Source organism: Mirounga angustirostris, unplaced genomic scaffold (genome assembly GCF_029215605.1).
Source record: "Mirounga angustirostris isolate CCGP_5_RB_7025 unplaced genomic scaffold, mMirAng1.0.hap1 SCAF_16, whole genome shotgun sequence".
NCBI lineage: Eukaryota > Metazoa > Chordata > Mammalia > Carnivora > Phocidae > Mirounga > Mirounga angustirostris.
The window spans coordinates 45,044,118-45,070,156 of record NW_026991724.1 but is presented as its reverse complement, the minus strand read 5'-3'; the positions used below and the strand labels follow the sequence as shown (position 1 = coordinate 45,070,156).

At 38.7% G+C, this 26,039-nt stretch overlaps 1 protein-coding gene across 5 annotated transcripts; it reads left to right on the top strand.

Moving 5' to 3' along the window:
* Positions 1–1,342: 1,342 nt before the first annotated feature.
* On the top strand, positions 1,343–25,206 carry ZNF570 (zinc finger protein 570). Of its 5 annotated transcripts, none has more exons than XM_064581380.1 (6): positions 1,343–1,522; positions 2,358–2,441; positions 7,403–7,529; positions 7,861–7,956; positions 21,105–21,134; positions 23,621–25,206. In XM_064581380.1, exons 2-6 carry the CDS (start codon positions 2,409–2,411, stop codon positions 24,976–24,978), a joined length of 1,644 nt encoding a protein of 547 aa, XP_064437450.1. In that variant the 5' UTR covers positions 1,343–1,522; positions 2,358–2,408; the 3' UTR covers positions 24,979–25,206. The 5 variants fall into 5 exon arrangements, with proteins under 5 accessions (XP_064437450.1, XP_064437447.1, XP_045747340.1 ...); XM_064581377.1 differs by having other exon boundaries at positions 1,393–1,522; positions 2,256–2,441; XM_064581378.1 differs by having other exon boundaries at positions 1,415–1,522; positions 2,226–2,441.
* Positions 25,207–26,039: the final 833 nt, after the last annotated feature.

Below are 26,039 nucleotides of genomic sequence, written 5' to 3'. Positions count from 1 at the left end.
TGGCCTCTGTACTATTGTTATATGATTTGCATATACATCCAAAGCTACATGGTTTTTGTTTTTGTTTAAACAGTAATTTATCTTTTGGTGAGATTTAATTAACAAAAAAGTCTTACATATTTACCCTGTAGTATCATCTCTAATGTTCTTCGTTCTCTTGTGTAGATCCAGATTTCTATCTGTTATTCAATTATACAAATATTTAGCCTCTTGAGGTTGTCCTTCTGCTCAGTAGTATTCTATTAACTATTTTTTGAAGTTTATTTTGTCTGTGTCTATCCCAGCACTTTGAAGAGCATCTGGCACACAGTAGGTGCTTTCTAATCAGATACCACAGAGAAAAATTTCACACACAACCACATCCATTAGACTAATGCTCAGGACCTGTCACACACACTATCCTATTACATTCCTACTCCACTCTCCACCAGTCAGTCCCTTTCTATTATAACACATTCTCACAGATAACATCACAAATGTTACACAATAACACAATCTTACACAGGGTCACAGAAAACCAGCATGCCCACTCTGACACCCAGAGTTTTACACAGAAACACACACAATGACAGAATCAAAGAGTCACATACCCACTCACAAAATTAGTCATGTGACAGAACTTGTGGGGAGACAATAAATAAAAACTTAAAATATAAACACTATTGTTCTATGGTAGTATAGATCAGATCAAGGCGGCCAGAGAGGTGTGATCAGGGAAGGCCTTTTTGGGGATGTGACATTTGTATCTGAAAGGACAGAATAAGAGAACTTTGAAGATACCCAGCAGAAGAGCCATTTTAGGAAGGGGGGACACATTCACACCCATAATCACCAAATCACAAATACAAGAACCGTATGCAAAAGGTGACATTCTCCTCTCCGATCTTCAAGGTAACCCATTGCCGAACCAAAAACACCAGGGAAGGCGAGACTGGGTGGAAGTATAGTGCCCCTGCGCACTCTACTCTCTGCTGTCCCCGTCCTACACACTTTTTTCGGGTAGGAGCTCGCCCCTCACCCCATTTGTGTGGACGCGCACACACGAACCGCACCCCCTGCGGCTACTCGGCGCCTCTAAGTTCTCCGCCCCGTTGCAAAGGGAGGTGGACCAAGCACTTGTGCCTGCGCACTTCAATCCCAGTCCGTCTAGTTGACGCTCGACCCGGTTCCTTTGACGGACCCAGGCCCCGAAGTGAGATTTGGGTTCCCTCTGTAGGGCCAGAGAGAGGCCGGCGTGGGAGGACCCGGGGCAGAGGGGGCGGCGTTACCCAGCCCCAGCGGCGCCGCGCCGGGGCAGTCGGGTTCCGCCGCGCCGCTTTTTCTGGTCTGGACTACATTTCCCAGTGGCCCCTGCGAGCACTGGGCCGGCGGCCCCTTTGTGTCCTCCGGAGGCCCAGTCGCTTCTTTCCGGGCCCGCGGGGGTGGGTTCCCATCAGACTCTCAGGGCAGGAGGTGGGCCGGAATTGAGATAGCCAGAGCCTTCGGGGCGGGGACGGGATCTTCCCGCAGTTCACTTTTGCAGGTAGGGAATGGGCTGAGGCGTGGCCTGTGGGTCACCCGGACGTCGGTGCCCGGGCCCTCGGTGAGACTCTAGGTGCGAGATGGTGGCTGGTTGTCACACAGTGTTGAGACTGTCATCCGATGTGCCTGTGCACGTCGTATCTGTGACTGTGGGTGCGAGCGAGTCGATGGTTGATGCTACGGAGTGTGCGACTGTGAGTGGGGGTGGGAGGGTATTGTGTCCCCCGTTGTTCCAGTACCCACGGCCTCTTTGTGACTGGGGTTGTGTGAATGTAAACGTCGGTTGTGATACCTTAGTTTTTGAGACTTGGGGCTGTGGGAGAGCGTGACGGTGTGAGACAGCTCATACCCATGGCCGCTGATTGTTCTGTGTGTAAGACCGTGGCTGGCGCTGTAGTTTTAAGAATGAGTATGTGGGCGGACTGAGTGAGACTGTGTGCCACCAATATCCTTTGAAGCTAGCCAGGTGATGCCAATGTGCCACCAAGTTTCAGAACCACTGGTCTGTTGGAGAGGAGAAAGCCTGGAGTCGGGAAGACCTTTGTTTGATCTGGGTACTGTTACTCATTAGTTGTGTGCCTTTATGTAAATGATTACATTCCTTGTAGTCTTTATTTGTAAAAATCTAGGAAAATCTATCGCTAAAATAATAAATTAGGAAGTGATTTAGACATGAGTTAAATTGCATGCAAACAAATTTCTAGGTCTCCAGTATGCTTTCTCTCTATTGGAAGGAAGGGTGCAGCAGAAGGAAAGAGAAGCCGAAAAATTCTAGGCTGGCGATTCTGGATGCTGCAAGGAAACCCTAGTTTTTCGTGTTCTCTTCCCCATCTCAGTCATCTGAGGACACTGCCATTTCCCAAGAGAAGAGCCAAGAAGAGGAAAGAATGGCTGTTGGACTTCTTAAAGCCATGTACCAGGTGAGTTGGTGTTTCCTATTTCCTGAAATATTTTCCTGCTCTTTAAACCAAACAGACATTAACTTTGCTTTTGCTGAAACTTTTCTGGGTAACTAATCATGTCACTTGTTAAAACCCTCCAGCAGTTGATTCCCACCTCATTCAGGATAAATGCTGAAGTCCTTGCCTTAGCCTGCAAGGCCGTACATAATCTGGTCCCAGACTATCTTTCTGAGCTCAGCTAATCACTCCATTTGTAACTCAGTTCTAGCCATTCTAACTTCCTTGTAGTGAGCTGAGCACTTCTTTTTTTTTTTGAGCTGAGTACATTCTTTTTTTTTTTTGGATTTTATTTATTTGTCAGAGAGCGCACAAGCAGGTGGAGTGGCAGGCAGAGCAGGCAGAGGGAGAAGTAGGCTCCCCGCTGAGCAAGGAGCTTGATGCAGGACTTGATCCCAGGACCCTGAGATCATGACCTGAGTTGAAGGCAGCTGCCTAACTGAGCCACCCAGGCGTCCCTGAGCTGAGTACATTCTTAACTCATAGCCTTGCACTTGCTGTTCCCTCTGCCTGGAATGCTGTTCCCCAAGATACAGACTAACTTCTTCATTATAGTCTCTGCCCAAATATTCATTCCCTCAACAATTTTTATTGAGCACCTGTTAAGTAAGAAGGCTTAGTCCTTGGTCCTCTTCACCTATACTCACTCCTTTGGTAATCTTCTTCTGTCTCATGGCTTTAAATGCCATCTCTATGCCAACAACCACCAGATTATATATAGTCCAGACCTCTCTCCTGAAATCCATACTTGTATATCCAACTACCTACTTAGCATCTTCATTTGGTTGTATAATGATACCTCAAACTCAAATGTCTCAAACTTAGTGAAACAAGCCATTGGAAGTTTGGGGGCATAGAAGTGACATGATCTATTTCTCACTTAATAGAATCACTCTGGCTGCTATTGAGAATAAACTGATTGGGACAAGGATAGAAACAGGGAAACCAATTAGGGAACTTCTACGTACTTCCCTACCTCAGGTGCTCAAGCTAAAAGTTTTCCATCATGAAGTTCTGTTTGTTCTATGTTCAAAACATATCCAGAAGTTGACCACTTTTACTACCACACTGCTTCTGTTCTGGTCCAAACTGTCATCTCTCACCTAGGTTATTGCTATGCTCTTCTAACTTTTCTGTCTACTTCTACCCTTCCTCTCTTTTAGTCTATTCTTAACAGAGCAAAGTGATTCTGTTACACATGTCGTATTATATGATTCTTCATGGCAGGAATAGAAATAATAGAAAGTATAGACAACTCTTTCAGATAGTTTAGCTGTGGTAACTTAAGTGTGGTCACCAAGGTTTTTTCAAGATGGGTTTATAGCTGTATTCTGATGTTTGAGATTCAGTAGAAAGAGAAATTTGAAGATGAAGAGAAGTGAAGAGGGGACTGCTGGAACACTGCTTGAGGAGGAAGAGGACCTGTGGTCTCGTGGACAAGTGGAGGGGTTGGCCTTTGCTAAGAAAGTGGCTGTTCATATAGACTAGTAATAGGAGCAAGTTAAAGTATGTTGGGACAGTGCAGATAGATGTGTGGATATTGTGGGAGTTTGTGGAAATTCTCTTAGAATGGATTTTGTTTTTTGAGTGAAACAGAAAGCAAGATTATTAGTAAGGATGAGGAAAAAGGTATTGAAGATGTGAGGAGAGAGGGAAAGTATGGAATGGTCATTTAGGGGAGTGGGACATGAATGGACTGGACCAATGTATCATATAGGCATTTTGGCCTTTCTGAAGTTAGTGTCATGAATTTAAATTGAGACCAGTTAGCATGATTGGTGTGATTTTCTCCAGCAAAGTACAGCTGTTCAGGGTACAGAAATAGAGTATGCTGAAGATGGCAGTGGTTTAACCAGGTGGGTAAGGGCAGGGAAGTTGAGGGTATATGCATGGGGGTGATTAATAATAAATGGCTATGCTAGCAAGTGAGAGGATGTGGGATTGAGAACAGTGAAAACGTGGTAAGTCAGTGATTTGTAGGTTCTAGTGGGGTCAAAGAATTATCCTAATTGGGGTACCAGAGGGCAAAAGTTGGAATATAGGAGGTAGAAGTCAGAGTGGGAGAGTTGAGATTAGGGAGGGTTTGCTACTTATTGGTAATGACAAAGTCTGGGGCATGGCATTGGAAGTGAATGACTATTGAAGTGTGGAGGACAAGACTACTGGAGGAGAGAAGGGACACAGAACTGAGAGGCCTGGTTGTTGGATTATTTATACAGATATTGAAATGACCAAAGATTATGTGTGATAGGAGTAGCGTTGGAGAGAGTGACAGTGAGCCAGGCGCTGAAGTGTTCAAGGAATGACAGAGTATTGGTATCTACCAGGAATTGGTAGACAACTAAAACGGGGAGGGATGACAGAGTCTAATTTCATGACATTTAAAACTAGGTGTCTTTTAGGGAGGTGGGAGGGGTAATGGTCTAGAAACAAAGGTAAGGAGCAAAGAGATCACCTGCCTTACCTCCAGGTGCTGTGGTACAAGGAATGTGGGAAATAAGACAGTCACCACATGACAGGGATTCAAGGGAAGTAGTCAGTCCTCTCAGCTGGGAAACATGTTTCTATGAGGGCAGAAAGGTGAAGAGAACCGTTGACTTTCTTCATCCTGGTTTGATTACAATTATGAATGGATTTTGAAACCAAGTATTTGGTTAGAGATCAAAATTTATTTTTAATTTTTTTTAAATTCCAGTGTAGTTAACTTACAGTGCTATATTAGTTTTCAGGTGTATAATATAGTGATCTATATATTAGTTCTATAATAATATATAGTTCTATATATTATTTGGTGCTCATCAAGACAAGTGCATTCCTAATCCCCTTCACCTATTTCACCTATCTGCTCCCCCCAACCTCCCCTCTGGTAACCATCTGTTTGTTCTCCATAGTTAAGAGTCTGTTTTTGGTTTATCTCTTTTTTTTTCCCCTTTGTTCATTTGCTTTGTTTCTTAAATTCCACATATGAGTGAAATCGTATGGTATTTATCTTTCTCTGACTAGCTTATTTTGCTTAGCATTATCCTCTTTAGCTCCATCATATTGTTGCAAATGGCAAGATTTCATTTTTTTTATGGCTAAATAATATTCCATTGTATGTATAGAGAGAGGTCAAATATTTTAAGAGATCATTTGTCAGAGGTCAGATATTTTAAAGTAATAATTTAAGCTCATTATGTTGACATTGTCATTATTTTCATTAACTTTCATTAAAAGAATCATTGAAAAATGAATGTCATGCGCACCTAGGTGGCTCAGTCGCTAAGTAACTGCCTTCAGCTCAGGTCATGGTCCCAGGGTCCTGGGATTGAGTCCCACATCGGGCTCCCTACTCCATGGGAAGCCTGCTTCTCCCTCTCCCACTCCCCCCTGCTTGTGTTCCCTCTCTCACTGTGTCTCTCTCTGTCAAATAAATAAAATCTTAAAAAAGAAAAAAAAGAAAAATGCATGTCACATATTAAAAAATAGTTATACATTTATTATATATGTTTATGTAAGGTAAGGAAAACATTTTTGGAAGCATAAATGGCATATGAACCAAACTCTTAACAGGAACATTTCTGCAACAAATGTTCCTGTTATATTATTGGTAGGGCAGAGATGAAGAAACTCACAAACTACTTCATATAATTATAAATAAGAAAAAAGTTACTGAGTATTGTAAAACACTTTTTTAAAATAACTTTGAAAGAAATAAAGAATTTTTTTAAAGATTTTATTTATTTGAGAGAGAGACAGAGATAGCGACAGAGATAGTAAGAGAGAGCATGAGTGGGGAGGAGAGGAAGAAACAGGTTCCCTGCTGAGCAGACAGACACACACAGACGTTAATTTTCATCAGCAGGTGGTCACATTATAGAAACCTAGAATCCAGCTGAATCACAGCATAGCTCCAAGTTTTTAAGAACTTTGCCCAGCCTACAGGCAGAAGCAGTATTCTGAGCAGAACACCCATTTCTTTATACAAAATTTTAAGTACTCTGAATTAAAGTATTTGAATTTTAATAGAATTGATGATTTGCTCTCCTTGGTCTAGCACAATTTTCAGAGATACAGCAAGCACTTTCTGGTCTCATTTTTTTAAAGATTTATTTATTTATTTGAGAGAGAAAGAGAATGTGCGCAAGGGGAGGGGAAGAGGGAGAGAGAGACTACGCGCTGAGCACAGAGCCTGACACAGGGCTCGATCTCAGGACCCTGAGATCACGACCTGAGCAGAAACACCCACTAGTGGGATGCTTAATTGACTGTGCCACCCAGGCACCCCAGCACTTTTCTGGTCTTATTTTTTTTTTTTTTAAGATTTTATTTATTTGCGAGAGAGAGAATGAGAGACAGAGAACATGAGAGGGAGGAGGGTCAGAGGGAGAAGAAGACTCCCTGCTGAGCAGGGAGCCCGATGCGGGACTGAATCCCGGGACTCCAGGATCATGACCTGAGCCGAAGGCAGTCACTTAACCAACTGAGCCACCCAGGCGCCCTGGTCTCATTTTTGATCCATAGTTTCTTGAACTTTTCAAACCATTCATTCATTAATTCAGTTTATTCAGCAAATATTTGAATGCGTCATGTGTGCCAAATACTGTCCTATAACTAGGGATATAGCAGTGAGCAAAGCAAAAATGTACTCTGCCCTCATGGACTTCACATTTTAGTGGAGGCTGGGAGCAGACAGTAACAAAATAATTAGGTGCCATGCCGAACAATAAAGGAGGGTTAGGGAAATAGGGAACAGGAGTAAGAGCTTGCTATTTTTGTACAGAATGATTTGAGAAGTACAAAAAGCCTGAGGGGAAACATGCTTGACATCTTTAGTTTGAGGATGTAATGTCAGGGAGAGCCCCGTATGCCTAGGGCAGAACAAGTAAGGTGAATATGGTAAGAGATGAAGTTATTTCATTCATTTATTTGTTTTATTTCAGGAGTTGGTAACCTTCAGAGATGTGGCTGTAGATTTCTCCCAAGAGGAGTGGGACTGTCTAAATTCTTCCCAGAGGCATCTGTACAGTAATGTGATGTTGGAGAACTATAGGATCTTGGTGTCCCTGGGTAAGAATATCTTGTCCGTGTAAAACTGAGTTTCTACACATAAGGGCCTCTTTGCTACCACCACTGTGAATCTTTGGATGGCATCCTCAGTGCTTGGCTGGATGTCTTTTGCTGTGCCAAAGCAATGGTTTAATATTTATAAAGTTGCCAGTGGACGGGTCTGTTATTAATCTGTGTTGGAAGCTTCAGCTTTCCTATATTTTGAATACACATCCTTTACACATTTATCCCTGTCTTACTGTAAACTCCCCCTTCCCTGTTGATCAAAGGATTGGTTATGAGTTCTGGGATATCTACAGCATGACCAAATTGTTTCTTCTCATACATGCAGGACTTTGCTTTTCTAAGCCCAGTGTGATATTATTGTTGGAACAAGGGAAAGAGCCCTGGATGGTGAAGAGAGAGCTGGCAAAAGGCTTGTGCTCAGGTGAGTGAAGAGGAAATAGGCAGGCAAAAACCTCTGGAGGTGACGGCTCAGCTTGACTTAGAGGCATCTCTTCACTCTTCTTTGTTGGCATGTTCTCAGATGTTCTAGGTCTTACTAGAAACTTGAGGCCTTTTAGAGTGTTCTCCCAAATTTGTTATTCTTCACTGTCCCTCCTTTAATACTTTGCTCCCTCCTTTCTAAGAACTCATTTATCTATTCTGAGTCACATTCCTTCCCAGTTTCGTAAGTCTCTTCCAGTCTTTAAAAAACTTTTCTTGGGCGCCTGGGTGGCTCAGTTGGTTGAGCGACTGCCTTCGGCTCAGGTCATGATCCTGGAGTCCCGGGATCGAGTCCCGCATCGGGCTCCCTGCTCAGCAGGGAGTCTGCTTCTCCCTCTGACCTTCTCCCCTCTCATGCTGTTTCTCTCTCTCTCGCTCTCTAATACATAAATAAATAAAAAATCTTTAAAAAAAAATAAATAAAAAACTTTTCCTAATCTGATAAACTTTTGAGTTGTACAGACAGCTGTAACTAAAGTGCCAGGTTCAAGTCTTGACACTTACATGCAGTAAAATTTTGGGCAAGTTACTTAACCTCTCTGTACTTTTATTTTGTCATCTGTAAAATGGGATATACTTTTAAAGTGCTTTAACAGTTCCTTTCTCGGGGCGCCTGGGTGGCTCAGTCATTAAGCGTCTGCCTTCGGCTCAGGTCATGATCCCAGGTTCCTGGGATCGAGCCCCGCATCGGGCTCCCTGCTCAGCGGGAAGTCTGCTTCTCCCTCTCTCACTCCCCCTGCTTGTGTTCCCTCTCTCGCTGTGTCTCTGTCAAATAAATAAATAAAATCTTTAAAAAAAAACCCCAAAAAACAGTTCCTTTCTCATATTGTGAACTCAAAGGCTGTTAGTTGCTATTGTTGTTGTAGTAGTGTATCTCCAAATGCCTCATTTCTCTCTGAATGGTAAGTTCATTCTTTCATTCCTTTCATCAACATTTATTGAATTTTTAAACAGAGTACCCGCAAAATGCTAGAGTGCTACATATTTGTAGAAGTTATCAAACAACTGATGGCCTAGTAGCAGAGATACAGTATTAGCTATAAATGGCATATGTGAAAAGCTGACACAAGGAAGCCCAGAGAAAGGTGAGAGGCCAAGGAGTCTGGGTAATGGAGAAGATGGTCTCTAACAAAAACGCAGGTGAGAAGCTAGGAAACATTTGAGACAGAAGAAATGAAGAGTTTAGGTTTGTGGCATAGGAAGGATTTTTAGATAGATAAAGGAAGCATTAAGGTAAAATGGAAGACTAAAGTTCAAAAGAAAATGAGGGTCACTGTAAATATGTCTGTTTTTAAAAAAAATTTTTTTTTTTAAGATTTTATTTATTCATTCATGAGAGACAGAGAGAGAGAGAGGCAGAGGGAGAAGCAGGCTCCCAAGGAGCAGGGAGCCTGATGCGGGACTTGATCCCAGGACCCTGGGATCATGACCTGAGCCGAAGGCAGACGCTTAACCATCTGAGCCACCCACGTGCCCAATATGTCTGTTAATACCACTCCCCAACTCACCCCCTTCAGTATTTCTCCCCAGTCTTTTATGTCCTTGTTCAGCTTTTTAAGAACAATGTTTGATGTGGAACTGTAGTGTCAAAGAATATATGGTTAAATTTTATTTATTAATTATTATTACTAAATAAATCTCACATGCATGAATGTATATTAGGATATCTATATCTATATATCAATATATATATTGATAATATAATAATAGAACAAAACCCATGGGGGCGCCTGGGTGGCTCAGTCGTTAAGCGCCTGCCTTCGGCTCAGGTCATGGTCCCAGGGTCCTGGGATCGAGCCCCGCATCGGGCTCCCAGCTCTGCGGGAAGCCTGCTTCTCCCTCTCCCACTCCCCCTGCTTGTGTTCCCTCTCTCGCTGTGTCTCTCTCTGTCAAATAAATAAAATATTTAAAAAAAAAAAAAAGAACAAAACTCATGTACCTACTTCTTAGCTTAAAAAATAGAAAATTTTGGGGGTGCCTGGCTGGCTCAGTTGGTAGAGCATGCCTCATGTTGGGTATAGAGATGACTTAAAAAAAAAAAAAAAAAGAGAAAATTGTCAATGCCATTATAGGCCTTTGAGGGCCCCTGCCTGATGATAAACCATTCCCTATCCATGGCCCATCCCCACCCCTTACTGGGGAAACCATTATTCTACAATTTTGCTTATCTTTCCTTGACTTTTCTTTCTTCTTTTTTTTTTTTTAAGATTTTATTTATTTATTTGACAGAGAGATAGAAGAGCACAAGCAGAGGGAGTGGCAGAGGGAAAGGGAGAAGCAGGCTCTGCACTGAGCAGGGAACCCAATGCGGGACTCGATCCCAGGACCCTGAGATATGACCTGAGCCGAAGGCAGATGCTTAACCATCTGAGCCACCCAGGCGCCCTTTTCTTGACTTTTCTTAATAGTTGTGCCATTACCCTTAAACAAAACATTATATTTGTGTATTTTCAACTTTTTACATGTGAAAATATATGGTGCATGTAATTCTTTTTTTTTTTCAACTCAAAATTACATTCCTGGGGCGCCTGGGTGGCTTAGTCGTTAGGCGTCTGCTTTCGGCTCAGGTCATGATCCCAGGGTCCTGGGATCGAGCCCCGCATTGGGCTCCCTGCTCAGCGAAGAGCCTGCTTCTCCCTCTCCCACTCCCCCTGCTTATGTTCTCTCTTGCGCTGTGTCTCTCTCTGTCAAATAAATAAATAAAATCTTCAAAAAAAAAAAATTATGTTCCTGAGGGGTGCCTGGGTGGCTCAGTTGGTTAAGCATCTGACTCTTGATTTTGGCTCAGGTCATGACCTCAGGGTTGTGAGAGTGAGCCCTGAGTCAGGCTCCCTGCTCAGTGGGGAGTCTGCTTCTTTCTCTCTTTCTGCCCCTCCCCTCACTTTTAGTTTTGTTAATTGTTTGCTGTACAGGTTTTTATTTTGATGTAGTCCCAATAATTTATTTTTGCCTTTATTTCCCTTCCCTCAGGGAACCTGTCTAGAAAAAAGTTGTTACAGCCAGTGTCAGATAAATTACTGTCTGTGCTCTCCTGTAGGATTTTTACGGTTTCAGATCTCACATTTAGATTTTTAATCTATTTTTAGGTTTTTTGGTGTGTGTATGGTTTAAGACAGTGGTCCAGTTTCATTCTTTTACATGTTGCTCTCTAGTTTTCCCAGCACCATTTGTTGAAGACACTGTCTTTTTTCCATCAGATAGTTTTTCCTGCTTTGTCAGAGTTAATTGACCATATATATAATTGTGGTTTTATTTCTGGATTGTCTGTTCTGTTCCATTGATCTATGTGTATATTTTTGTGCTGATACTATACTGTTGGTTTTTTTAAGATTTTATTTATTTATTTATTTATTTATTTTTAAAGATTTTATTTATTTATTTGAGAGAGAGAATGAGAGAGAGCACATGAGAGTGGGGAGGGTCAGAGGGAGAAGCAGACTCCCTGCTGAGCAGGGAGCCCGATGCGGGACTCGATCCCGGGACTCCAGGATCATGACCTGAGCCGAAGGCAGTCGCTTAACCAACTGAGCCACCCAGGCGCCCTTAAGATTTTATTTTTAAGTAATCTCTACACCCAACATGGCGCTCAAACTTACAATCCCTAGATCAAGAGTTGCCTGCTCCACCAACTGAGCCAGCCAGGTGCCCCTGGTACCATACTGTTTTGATTATAACAGCTTTGTAATATAACTCGTCTGGAATTGTGATGCCTCCAGCTTTGCTTTGCTTTTTCAAGGTTGCTTTGTCTATTTGGAGTCTTTTGTGGTTCCATACACATTTTAGGATTATCTGCTCTACTTCTGTGAAAAATGCTGTTGGTATTTTGATAGGGATTGCATTAAATGTATAGATAGCTTTGGTCAATGTAGGCATTTTAACAGTATTTGTTCTTCCAGTCCATGAGCATGGGATGTTTTCTTTGTGTCATCTTCAATTTCTTTCATCAGTGTTTGATAGTTTTCAAAGCACAGGTCTTTCACCTCTTTGGTTAGGTTTATTCCTAGGTGTCTTACTACTTTTGGTGAAATTGTAGATGTGACTGTTTTCTTAATTTCTCTTTCTGCTGTTTCATTTTTGGTGTATGGAAATGCAAAAGATTTCTGTATATTTTGTATCCTGCAACACTTATAATCACCACTGAATTTGTTTATCAGTTTTAGCAATTTTTTGGTGGAGTCTTTTGAGTTTTCTACATATAGTATGTCATCTAATAGTGAAGGCATCCTTATCGATTTGGATGCTTTTTATTTCATTTTGTTGTGTGATGATAGCAGGCATTCTTGTTCACTTTTGGTCTTAAAAGTGCTTTTCATATTTTGAAAGAGTGCTTTCATATTTTGTTATAAATAACCCTGACTTTTAAAGGTTTTTGGTAGATATCTTTTTGTTTCTGTTTTTTAGAGTTTCATTATAGAAAGCTTTGGAGTTTTAACAAATGTTTTTCTCTGTAGATGATTAGATGGTTTTTAGTTTTTCATCTGTTAATGTGGTGAATTACATATTACGTTTTTTTTTTTAATTTTTTTAAGGTTTTATTTACTTATTTGTCAGAGAGAGAGAGCACAAGCAGAGGGAGAAGCAGGCTTCCCGCTGAGCAGGGAGCCCGATGCGGGACTCGATCCCGGGACTCCAGGATCATGACCTGAGCCGAAGGCAGTTGCTTAACCAACTGAGCCACCCAGGCGCCCCTACATATTACATTTTTATTTATTTATTTATTTTTTAAAGATTTTATTTATTTATCTGAGACAGAGAGAATGAGAGAGACAGAGAGCACATGAGAGGGGGGAGGGTCAGAGGGAGAAGCAGGCTCCCCGCCGAGCAGGGAGCCCGATGCGGGACTCGATCCCAGGACTCCAGGATCATGACCTGAGCCGAAGGCAGTCGCTTAACCAACTGAGCCACCCAGGCACCCCATATTACATTTTTAATGTTGAACTAACTTTGTAGTCCTGAGGCAAACCCATCTTTATATCTTTTTCATTTATGGCTACTTGTTGTTTGCAATATATTGTTTAGGTTTTTTGCATCTACGTTAATCAGTGAGTAAGGCTGATGTTCAGTTTTCCCTTCGTGTACTCTTCTTGTCAGATTTTGGAATCAAGATACTAGTCTCATAAAATTTATTGGTGGGTATTCCTCTTTTTTGTTCCTTAGAATAATTTGTGTAAAATAAAAATTCTTTGTTTTTTGAATGGTAGAACTTTGTTCACCTTGGCCTGTGATTTTTTTTCTTATGAAAAGAATTTAAACAACTAATTCAATTTGTTATAAGATCCTGTTTCTCCTGTAATCATGGAGTTATAGTATTTTTCTAAGAATTTTTATGACCTATGTAAATATTCAAATTTATTAGATTGAAGTTGTCCAATATCTTCTCTTATCTAAAGTTGGCAGTGTATATAAATAATTATGACCTCTTTTTTCTTCCAAAAAGGGACAAACAAATTTTTCCATGGATTTATCTTTTTTTTTTTTTTTTTGTATTTTCAGACGTTTTTCACTTCACTGATCCTCTCTAATTTATCTTTTTAAAAATTTCATGGGGGTGCTTGGGTGGCTCAGTCAGTTGAGCATCTCCCTTCTGCTCAGGATCCTAGGGTCCTGGGATCAATCCCCACATCAGGCTCTCTGCTCAGTGGGGAGCCTGCTTCTCCATCTCTTCTGCCTGCTTCTCCCCCTGCTTGTGTTCTCTCTCTGTCAAATAGATAAATAAAAATCTTTAAAATTTTTTCATTTATTTCTCTTCTTTATTATTTAATTCTTCCTATGTTTGTTTATGCTATCCCTACTTTTTTTTTCACTTTTAAAGTTAGATAATTCATTGTTTTTGAGGCTTTCTCTTTTTTTTTTTTTTTAAAGATTTTATTTATTTATTTGAGAGAATGAGAGAGAGAGCATGAGGGGGGGAGGGTCAGAGGGAGAAGCAGACTCCCCGCCGAGCAGGGAGCCTGATGTGGGACTCGATCGCGGGACTCCAGGATCATGACCTGAGCCGAAGGCAGTCGCTTAACCAACTGAGCCACCCAGGCGCCCCGAGGCTTTCTCTTTTCTATTATAAGCACTTAAGACTATTAGGAATAGGGGCACCTGACTGGCTCCCTCAGTGGAGCATGTGACTCTTTGGGATTGTGAGTTCAAGCCCTATACCTGGGTATAGTGATTACTTAGAAATAAAAAATTTTTTTTTTAAGACTATATTAGGACTGTATTTCACATATTTTGGTAGGTTGCATTTTTGTTATCATGTATATCTAAGCATTTTCTAATTTCCATTAAGTTTTTTTCAGACCCATGAATTACTTGGAATTTTTAGGTTCCAAATTCAAGTTTTTTGTTTAACTGCACTGTGGTTAGAGAATATGGTCTATTTAACTCAAATTCTTTAAAACTTATTTTATGTCTCAGTGGTTAATTTTGGTAAATAGTTGGTGTGTCCTAGGAAATAATATGTTTCTGGTTTTGCAATATACAGCATTTGATATATGTTCCTTGGATTAGCTCATTAATTTTGCTATCAAATCTTCTGTATCCTTATTGATTTAAAAAAAAAATCTCTGCGAAATCAATTATAGGAAGACATGTTAAAAAACTCTGATGATGAATACATAAATTTTTTTGGTAATTCTGACTACTGATTTTTTATATTTTGAAACTATTTTATTAGGTCACATGTTTTTGGAATTGTTTTATCTTTCTGGTAAATTCTTCCATATATTATTGTTACCCTCTTAAAATCTAGTGATGATTTTTCCCTTAACTATATTGCTTGATATTAGCTATACTAGCCTTCTTTTGTTAATACTTCCTTGGTGTAGTTTCTCTATCCCTATACTCCCTTACTTTCTGTGTTTGTCTCGTAAAGAGTATATATAGCTAAAGAGTTTTTTAGTCTACTTTGATAATCTGTATCTTTTAACTAAATGATGATAGTCAATTACATATTTTGGTATTACTAATAGAACTGGACTTATTTCCACATCTCATTTTCTTTTATAAATTCTTTTCCTATTTTTTCCTTGTTTCTTGACTTTTACTCCATCTGCTAATTTGAAAGTTAAACAGTCTATTTCTATTCTTCTATTAGTTAGCTTAGAAAATTTAACATTTATGGGGTGCCTTGGCTAGTTCAGGCAGTAGGATGTGACTCTTGATCTTAGGGTTGTAAATTTGAGCCCCAGGTTGGGTGTAGAGATTACTAAAAAACAAAATCTTTAAAAAAAAGTTAACGTTTATAGTCACCTTAACAAAGTCTAAAGTTAATCCTTACCTTTATTTTCCTCCCTTAAAAATATAAGAACCTTAGAATGTTTTAATTTCACTTACCCTCTTTTCAGTTATTTCTTTTAATCCCCTAAATGATTATTTTATGAAGTTACAAAATTAGACCATTATTTTGTTTAGTTAGTGTTGTTTAGATTTACCCATGTTTCATTTTCTTCATTCACCATTCCTTTTTATATCCCAGAACTTCTTCCTGTATTAATTCCTTTATCAATATATATACTATTTATACAAACTATTTTGTTATTATTAATTTGTTCATTTGTTTTGTATACTTATTTTGCTTTCATGCATGTAAGAATCTTAAATATATGCACGCATAAATTGACAGTTACTAGTTTTATCAGTACCTTAAAGATACCACTCCATACTTTTCTGGCTTCTATTGTTGCTATTGAGATGTCAGTATATTGTTCAGTAGCATTAAGTACATTCATATTGTTTTGCTACAATCACCAGAATCTTTCCACAGAATTCTTTTCATCTTGTAAGACTGAAACTCTATATGCACTAGACAGTAATTCTCCATTCTCCCCTTTCCTAGTCCCTGGCAACCACCATTCCACCTTCTTTCTATGAATTTCATTATTCTACATACCTCATATAAGTGGAGTCATACAGCATTTGTCTTTTTGTGACTGGCTTATTTTACATGGGATAATGTCTTCAAAGTTGAATCATGTTGTAGCATGTGTCACAATTTCCTCCTTTTTAAAAATGGAATAACATTCGATTGTATGTATATACCACATTTTGTTTATCCATCCATTTAATGACAGATACTTTGGTTGCTTCCATCTTTAGCTATTGTAAATAATGCTCCTATGAACATAGGAGCACAAATACTTTTTTGAGACCTTGCTTTCAATTTTTTTGGGTATATACTTAGAAGAGAAATTGCTGGATCTTATTTTTAATTTTTGAGGACCTGCCATACTGTTTTCCACGGAGGCTCTCCCATTTTACATTCTCACCAACAGTGCCAAGGGTTCCAATTTCCCCACATTTTCATCATCACCTGTTATTTTCTTTCTTTCTTTCTTTTTTAATAGTAGCCATCCTAATGAGTATGAAGTAGCATCTTGTGGTTTTGATTTACATTTCCCTAATGATTAATGATGTTGAACATCTTTTCATCCTTGTTGGCCATTTGTATATCTTCTTTGGAAAAATGTTCAAGTCCTTTGCCTATTTTTTAATTGTGTTCTTGTTCAGTTGTAGGAGTTCTTTATATATTCTGGATATATATGCATTTTCAGATGCATGATTTGCAGATGTTTTCTCCCATTCTGTGGGTTGCCTTCTTACTTTGTTGATTATAACCTTTAGTGCCTAAAAGATTTGAATTTTCATGAAATTCAGTTTTACTTTTCCTTTGGTGCCTATGCTTTATGATCTTATAACCAAGAAATCATTGCTAAATTCAATGTCATGAGGATTTTTCCCTATGTTTACAACTAAAAGTATTTTAGTTTTAGGTTTTACATTTAGGTCTTTGATCCATTTGGGGTTAACTTTTGTATATGATGTAAAGAAAGAGCCCAGCTTTATTGTTTTGCATGTGGATATCCAATTTTCTCAGCACCATTTGTTGAAAAGCCTGTCCTTTCCCCATTGAATGGTCTTGACACCCTTATCATGTTTGTCTTCTTTGGAAAAAAATGTCTATTCATGTCTTTTGCCCATTTCTGAATTGGATTATTTGGTTTTTGGGTTTTGAGTTTGGTAAGTTATTTATAGATTTTGAATATTAATGCTTTATCAGATAGGTCATTTGCAAATATCATCTCTGGTAGGTTGCCTTTTAGTTTTGTTGATTGTTTCCTTTGCTATGCACAAGTTTTTTATTTTGATCAAGTCCCAAGAGTTTTTTTTGTTTTTGTTTCCCTTGCCTCAGGGCATATCTAGTAAGAAGTTGCTATGGCTGATGTCAAAGAGCTTACTGCCCATGTTCTTCTCTAGGATTTTAATGGTTTCCTGTCTCATATTTAGGTTTTCCTCCATTTTGGATTTATTTTTGTGTATGATATAAGAAAATGGTCCAGTTTTCCCAACACCATTTGTTGAAGAGACTGTCTTTTTTCCATTGGATATTCTTTCCTGCTCTGTCGAAGATTAATTGACCATATAGTAGTGGGTTCATTTCTGGATTTTTTATTCTGTTCTGTTGATCTGTATGTCTGTTTTTGTGCCAGTACCATGCTGTCTTGATCACTACACTTTGTAATATAACTTGAAGTCCAGAATTGTGATGCCTCCAGCTTTGCTTTTCTTTTTCAAGATTGCTTTGTCTATTCAGGGTCTTTTGTGTTTCCATACAAATTTTAGGATTGTTCTAGCTCTGTGAAAAATGCTGTTGGTATTTTGATAGGGATTGCATTAAATCTATAGATTGCTTTGGGTAATATAGACATTTTAGCAATATTTATTCCTCTAATCCATGAGCATGGAATGTTTTTCCATTTCTTTGTGTCATCTTTAATTTCTTTCATCAGTGTTTTATAGTTTTTAGGTACAGGTCTTTCACCTCTTTGGATAGGTTTATTCCTAGGTATTTTATGGTTTTTGGTACAATTGTCAAAGGGTTTGATTCCTTGATTTCTCTTTCTGCTGCTTCATTATTGGTATATAGAAATGCAACAGATTTCTTTCTTTTTTTCCTTCCAAGATTTTATTTAAGTTCAAGTTAGTTAACATATACTCTAGTATTACTTTCAGGAGTAGAATTTAGTGGTTCATCACTTTCATATAACACCCAGTGCTCATCACAAGTGCCCTCCTTAATGCCCATCACCCATTTAGCCCATCTCCCCCACCCATCTGTCCTCCAGCAACCCTCAGTTTGTTCTCTATAGTTAAGAGACTCCTGGGGCTCCTGGATGGCTTAGTCGGTTGAGCATCTGACTCTTGATCTTGGCTCAGGTCTTGATCTCACAGTTGTGGGTTTGAGCTCCACACTGGGTTCTGTACTGGGCATGGAGCCTACTTAAAAAAAAAAGGGAGAGAGAGAGTCTCTTATGATTTGCCTCTCTCTCTGTTTTTATCTTATTTTATTTTCCCTTCCCCTATGTTCATCTCTTTGTTTCTTAAATTCCACATTTGGGTGAAATCATATGGTATTTGTCTTTCTCTGACTTATTTCACTTAGCATAATGCAGTCTAGTTCCATCCCTGTCATTGCACATAGCAAGATTTCATTCTTTTTGGTGACTGGGTAATATTCCATTATATATATATATACCACATCTTCCTTATCCATTCATCAGTCGATGGACATGTGGGCTCTTTCCATAATTTGGCTATTGTTGATAGTGCTGCTGTAAACATTGGGGTGCATGTATCCCTTCAAATTTGTAGTTTTGTATCCTTTGGATAAATACCTAATAGTGCAATTGCTAGGTCGTACGGTAGTTCTGTTTTTAACTTTTTGAGGAACCTCCATACTGTTTTCCAGAGTGGTTGTACCAGTTTGCATTCCCACCCACAGTGTAAGAGGGTTGCCCTTTCTCCACATTCTTGCCAACATCTGTTGTTTCCTGAGTTGTTAGTCTAGCAATTCTGACAGGTATGAGGTGGTATCTCATTGTGGTTTTGATTTGTGTTTCCCTGATGATAAGTGATGTTAAGCATTGTTTCATATGTCTCTTAGCCACTAATGCAACAAATTTCTATACATTTATTTTGCCCTGTGACTCTACTGAATTCATGTATCAATTCTAGCAATTTTTTGGTGGAGTCTTTTAGATTTTCTATATAGACTATCATATCATCTGCAAATACTGAAAGTTTGACTTCTTCCTAATGATTTGGATGCCTTTTATTTCTTTGTGTTGTCTGACTGCTATGGCTAGGACTTCCCGTACTATGTTAAATAACAGTGGTGAGAGGGGCATATGGATGGTACAGTCAGTTAAGTGTCCGACTCCTGGTTTCATCTTAGGTCATGGTCTCAGGGTTATGAGATAGAGCCCCATGTTGGGCTCTGCACTCAGTGTGGAGTCTACTTAAGTTTCTCTCTCCTTCTCCCTCTGCCCCTCCCACTTGTGCTCTCTAATAAATAAATAAATCTTTAAAAAAAAATAACAGTGGTGAGAGTGGACATCCCTGTCTTATTCCTAACAGTAGTGGAAGAGCGCTGTTTTTCCCTATTGAGGATGATAATAGCTGGGTTTTTCATATATGTTGGCACCCTTACCAAAGTCATTTGACTATACATGTGAGGGTTTATTTTGGGGCTTTCTATTTTCTATTAGTCTGTATGTCTATCTTTATGGCAGTATCAGACTGTTTTGATTACTGTAGTTTGTAGAAATTTCTGAAATCAGGAAGTGTGAGACTTTGTTCTTCCTTTTCCAGATTTGTTCTGGAACTTTGATCTTCCCTTTCAGGATTATTTTCACTATTTGGGGTCTATTGATTTTCCATATGAATTTTTGGATCAATTTTTCTTATTTATGGAAAAAAATAACATCATTGGGATTTGATAGGGATTGCACTGAATCTGTAGATAGCTTTAGGTAGTATGGACATCTTAGCAATATTAATGTTCTAATCCATGAATTCAGGATATCTCCATTTATTTACATATTATTTGATTTCTTTCAGCAATGTTTTGTAGTTTTCACTATACAAGTCTTTCACCGCCTTGATTAATTCCTGTTTTATTCTTTTTTATGCTATTGTAAATAGAGTTGTTTTCTTAATTTCCTTTTCAGATTGTTCATTGTTCATGTATAGAAATGCAACTGATTTGGGTGTGTTGTCTTTGTATCCTGCTACTTTGCCGAATTTGTTTATTAGTTCTAATGGGTGGTGGGGGCATGTGGAGTCATTAGTGTTTCTAATACAAGAGAATGTCATCTACAAACACATAATTTTACTTCTTCCTTTATAATTTGGATTTTTAAGATTTATTTTTCTTGACTAATTGTTCTGGCTAGAACATCCGTACTATATTGACTAGAAGTGGTGAAAGTATGCATTCTTGCCTTGCTTCTGGAAATCTTAGAGGAAAGCTTTCAGTCTTTCACCATTAAATATGATTTTAGCTATGGGCTTTTCATATATGGCTTGTATTATGTTGAAGTAGTTTCCTTCTATTGCCAGTTTGTTGAGTGTTTTTATCATGAAAGGGTGTTGGATTTTTTTTTTTTTTTAAGATTTTATTTATTTATTTGACAGAGAGAGACACACAGCGAGAGAGGGAATACAAGCAGGGGGAGTGGGAGAGGGAGGAGCAGGGAGCCCGATGCGGGGCTCGATCCCAGGACCTGGAATCATGACCTGAGCCGAAGGCAGACGCTTAATGACTGAGCCACCCAGGCGCCCCAAGGGTGTTGGATTTTTGTCAAATGCTTTTTCTGCACCAATTGAAATGATCATGTTTTTTTCCTTCATTCTGTTAATGTGTGTTACATTAATTTTTGCTGAACCATCCTTGCATTCCAGCAATAAATTCCACTTGGTCACAGTGTATAATCCATATAATATGGTGTTGAATTCAGTTTGCTAGTATTTGTTGATGTTTTTTACATCAATTCTCATAAGAGATATTGGTCTCTAGTTTTCTTATGGTCTCTTAGTCTGGCTTTGGTATCAGAGTAATGATGGCCTCATAGAAGGAGTTTGGAAGTCTTCACTCCTCTTCATTTCTTTGGAAAAGTTTGAGGAGGATTTGTGTGAATTCTTTAAATGTGTGATAGAATTCACCACAGACACTATGTGGTCCTAGGCCTTTTCTTGTTAGAAGATTTTGGATTACTGATTCAGTCAACTTACATTAACAGCTATACATTTCCCTTTTAGCCCGGCTTTTGATGCATCCCATAATTTTTGGTATGTTATATTTTTATTTCCATTGGTTTCAAGATAGCTTGTGATATCTTTTTTGACCCATTGGTTGTTTAAGTGTTTAATTTCCACATATTTGTGGATTTTTTCCAGTTTTCATTTTGCTATTTATTGCTAGTTTCATTTTATTATGATTGAGAAAGATAATTTGTATGATTTCAATCTTTTAAAATTTATTAATGCATCTTTTATGGACAACACATAGTCTATCCTAGATACATGTTTACTTTTTTGATATACTTTAGGATTTAAAAAAATTCTTACAGTCAGTAAGACTGTAAAATCTGAGAGAACAGTCTACACAAGAGTGTGCTTATTTCAGACACCAACTGCAAGTTTGGATCTTCAGGGCCACACTCATTTCTGACATGCTGGCTACTGCTAAGGGAGTACCTGCAGTAACCCTCACATTTGATAATTCACAACAGTGACTCACAGAGGTCAGGAAAGAACTATATTATGATTACAGTTTTATTTTAACAAAAGATACAAAGAACCAGCCAAAAGTAAAGACACCAAGAGCAAGGTCTGCGAGAGCTGCAAACACGAAGGGGGCCTCCAGACATTTCAGTGTTCAAAAGAATAGGCTCTCAAGAGAACATCATTGTACAGGGTTGTTTGTGTTTCGGTTTCATTATGTAGGCATGATTGAGTGAGTCATTGCCCAGTGCCCAACATGATTCCATCACCAGCCTCATTCCCTTCCCAAAAGTCAAACTGATATCATGGTGGCTCAAAGCACCAACCCTTTAAGTCACGTGGTTGGTCTTTCTGGCATGGCTAGCCTCCATCCTAAATCATCACATTAGCAAAAACTATATAGGGGCATGTCATGAGTCATAAACTATAGTTACAAACTAGCAGATGTGGTTCAAGGGGCTCACTATGAATAACAGTGACACTCCTTCCAGGAATATAGAGGATTTAGAAAAAAAAAAAAAGAACACCTAAAGTAATTTACAAAACGTGGAAATGAATAACAATGAAAACACTAACTGCCAAAATTGTAGGACACAACCTATGTAGTAGAGGGTAGTAGTGCAGCTTCAAGTACATTTATCAAGAAAAACAAAAAACTGGGGTGCCTGGGTGGCTCAGTTGTTAAGTGTCTGCCTTTGGCTCAGGTCATGATCCCAGGGTCCTGGGATCGAGTCCCACATCGGGCTCCCTGCTCTGCGGGAAGCCTCTCCCTCTCCCACTACCCCTGCTTGTGTTCCCTTTCTCGCTGTGTCTCTCTCTGTCAAATAAATAAATAAAACCTTAAAAAAAAAACAAACCTTAAATTTATTATATTCAAAACTGAATTCCAGATCTTCCATATCTCTCCACCTAAACCTGCTGTGCCCAATGGCCTTCCCTTTCACTGCTGATGGCTAATCCATCCTGCCATTGCTCAGACCGTAAAACTTGATGGCTTGCTTATCTCATTTTTTTGTTACATTTCATATCCAATCTGTCAGGATATCCTCTTGGCATTTCCTACAATATATACCTAGAATCTGACCATCTCGCTATATATACCTCCATTGATAGCTCCTTGGTCTGGTTACTTATCATCTTCACCTGGATTACTAAAATCATAGGTCCCCTTGCTTCTTCCCTATTTGCCACCTTTCAGTATATTTATTAAATTGTAAATAGATATCACTCCTCTACTCCACAAACACTTCAGTAGTTCTCTATCCCACTCAGGGTAAGAGCCAAATTCCTTAGAAAGCATATAAAGCTTAAATAATCTTTTTTCTCCTGACTTCATCTACTACACCTCTCCAGCAACACTGGCCTTCTTGCTATTCTTCAAACATAGCAAACATGCTTCTACTTTTAGTCTGTTTCCTTTGCCTAGAATGCTCTTTCTCCATATAACTAAGTGACAAACTTCTTCACTTCCTTCAAATCTTTGCTTAAATGTTAACTTACTAATTATTCCTACCTCTTGCTTCACCAACATTCCTAATCTCTTTTACCCTGCCTTTCATTTTCTGTAGCACTCAATTTACTCATTTAGCATTTATTTCCTATCTCTCCTAAGAATATAAGGTCCACAAAGGTAAGGATCTTTGTTTTGTTTACTATAATATCAAAAGCATTTAGGAGAATATATGGCACAAGTTTCAATGAATATTCTTGAAAGAAGCAACTATAAAAATGGAGGTTATTTCACTGCCTATGTTATTCATACATGCATAAAATTATAACCAAGTCCTTCCTCCTCTATAATTCCTTATTGACCTGAGATTTACCTTACTGACTTTCTTAAAATTCTATTCATTCCTCCTCAAGTTTCTGTGTGACCTATTTTCAGTTTCTTGCAAACATCAGAATTACAAAAGCAAATGTTTTTGTAGTTTTATTTAATTAATTAATTAATTAATTATTAAATTCACATACTTCACTTTATGAATGTACTTTCACAAATGTTCCTTCTGGTACATGATAGAAGAGACATTTTTTTAATTACTGTTTTTCAGGCTGGGAATCTATGTGTGAGACTGAAGAATTAACTTCAAAGCAGGACATTTATGAAGCACAATCATCACAGAAGATAACAGAAAAACTCACAAGCTATGGCCTTGAGTATTCCAGTTTGAGAGAAGAATGGAAATGCGAGGGCCATTTTGGGAGACAGCCAGTAAATCAGAAAGCATGTTTCAAGGAAGAGACAATCACTCATGAAGAAACCCTCGTTAATAAAAGAGCACAAGAATATAACAAATCTTGGGGAAGTTTCCATCCGAACACACTGCTTCATACACAACAGATAATCACCAAAGAGGAGAAAGTACATAAGCATGATACACATAAGAAAAGCTTTAAAAAAAATTTAATGACCATTAAGTCCAAGAGTATCTATACAGAGAAGAGACTCTTGAAATGTAATGACTGTGAAAAAGTCTTTAGCCAGAGCTCATCTCTTACACTTCATCAAAGAATTCATACTGGAGAGAAACCATATAAATGTGTAGAATGTGGAAAAGCCTTCAGCCAGAGATCAAATCTTGTTCAACATCAGAGGATTCATACTGGAGAGAAACCCTATGAATGTAAGGAATGTAGGAAAGCCTTCAGTCAGAATGCACATCTTGTTCAACATCTGAGAGTTCATACTGGAGAAAAACCTTATGAATGCAAGGTGTGTAGGAAAGCCTTTAGCCAGTTTGCTTACCTTGCTCAACATCAGAGAGTTCATACTGGAGAGAAACCTTATGAATGTATTGAATGTGGGAAAGCATTTAGCAATAGATCATCCATTGCTCAACACCAGAGAGTTCATACTGGTGAGAAACCATATGAATGTAATGTCTGTGGGAAAGCATTTAGCCTTCGTGCATACCTTACTGTACACCAGAGAATACATACTGGAGAGAGACCCTATGAATGTAAGGAATGTGGGAAGGCTTTCAGCCAGAATTCACATCTTGCTCAACATCAGAGAATTCATACTGGAGAAAAACCTTATAAATGTCAAGAATGTAGGAAAGCATTCAGCCAGATTGCCTACCTTGCCCAACATCAAAGAGTTCATACTGGAGAAAAACCCTATGAATGTATTAAATGTGGGAAGGCTTTTAGCAATGACTCATCCCTTACTCAACATCAGAGAGTTCATACTGGAGAGAAGCCTTATGAATGTAACGTTTGTGGAAAGGCTTTTAGTTACTGTGGATCCCTTGCCCAACATCAGAGAATTCATACTGGAGAGAGACCTTATGAATGTAAGGAATGCAAGAAAACTTTCAGGCAGCATGCACACCTTGCTCATCATCAGAGAATCCATCTTGGGGAGTCCCTCTCACCACCCAATCCAGTCAATCACCAAGTCCTCTAGACACTATCTCATAAATATTTCCAGAATTTATACTCTTTTCTCTTATCTCAAATGTTGTTGTCCTAGTCTAAGATTCATCTCACCTGCATCACCATGCTGTAGCTTTCTAACAGGTCTTCCTGTATCAACTTTTGGTCCCTTTAAATTCATTTCCTGTCATGCCCCAAGCTGATTTTTTTGAGTGTAAGAATACATCACTGCCTCCAATTAAAACTTTTTTGGGGCTTACTATTGTTCTTAAGCTAATATCCACAGTCTTAAAATTGTCTATGAGGCACTTCATTATCTGGTTCTCTACCTTTCAGCCTTATTTTATTCCAGTCTCCTCTGAGCACTAGGCACTTCCCAGGACTAAGAGCTTAGATTCTGGAAAATCATAGCTCTACCACTACTGTGGTATTATGTGACTTTGAGTAATTTGTTTGACTTATCTAAACCTCAGGGTTTTCTTTAATTCTTAAAATAGGGATAATAAAGGATACTGTATTGTAGAAATGTGATTATTAAATGAAATAGTGTCTGTTGTAGATTGATGCATATTAATAAATTTGCATGTAAAGTGCTTCACATAGCACATCAAACATAGCAGATATTCAATAAATCATAATAGCTAACATGCATTGAGTGCCTACTATGCACCAGGCACTGTTCTACATACTCAACATATATTAACTCACTTACTCCTCACAGCTAGAACAAGATTTCTCAGTGGACAAAGGAGAACATCCCTGGGAAGCAGCAGGTCAGAACTGAGAAAACCCCCAAATTTTAGAAACTTAAGTGGGAGTCTTCATACTCTAGATAAGTAATCAATATAGACACAAGTAGTAGACTTACACCTACAACCAGTTTTAGGAAGTTTCTAAAGAGAATTGGATAAACCAATCAATATAAAGAAAATGAGGATTCACAGAGAGGAATATAGAACTCAATTTAGATCAAGAAAAAGAACAGAGTATCACAATTAACTCCAAAAAAAAAAAAAAGGCACCAGGCCCAGGCAATTGTATTGGGTGAATCTAGGTAAATTTAAGAAGTATTTAAATTGTTCCATACCACAG

What these genes read in the sequence shown, in the direction of transcription:
- ZNF570 (XM_064581380.1), top strand. Translation starts at nt 2,409, where the DNA reads ATGGCTGTTGGACTTCTTAAAGCCATGTACCAG. An exon ending in TTCTTAAAGCCATGTACCAG is followed by an intron (nt 2,442 to 7,402) that starts GTGAGTTGGTGT and finishes GTTTTATTTCAG; the next exon opens with GAGTTGGTAACCTTCAGAGA. An exon ending in GATGCATCCCATAATTTTTG is followed by an intron (nt 21,135 to 23,620) that starts GTATGTTATATT and finishes ACTGTTTTTCAG; the next exon opens with GCTGGGAATCTATGTGTGAG.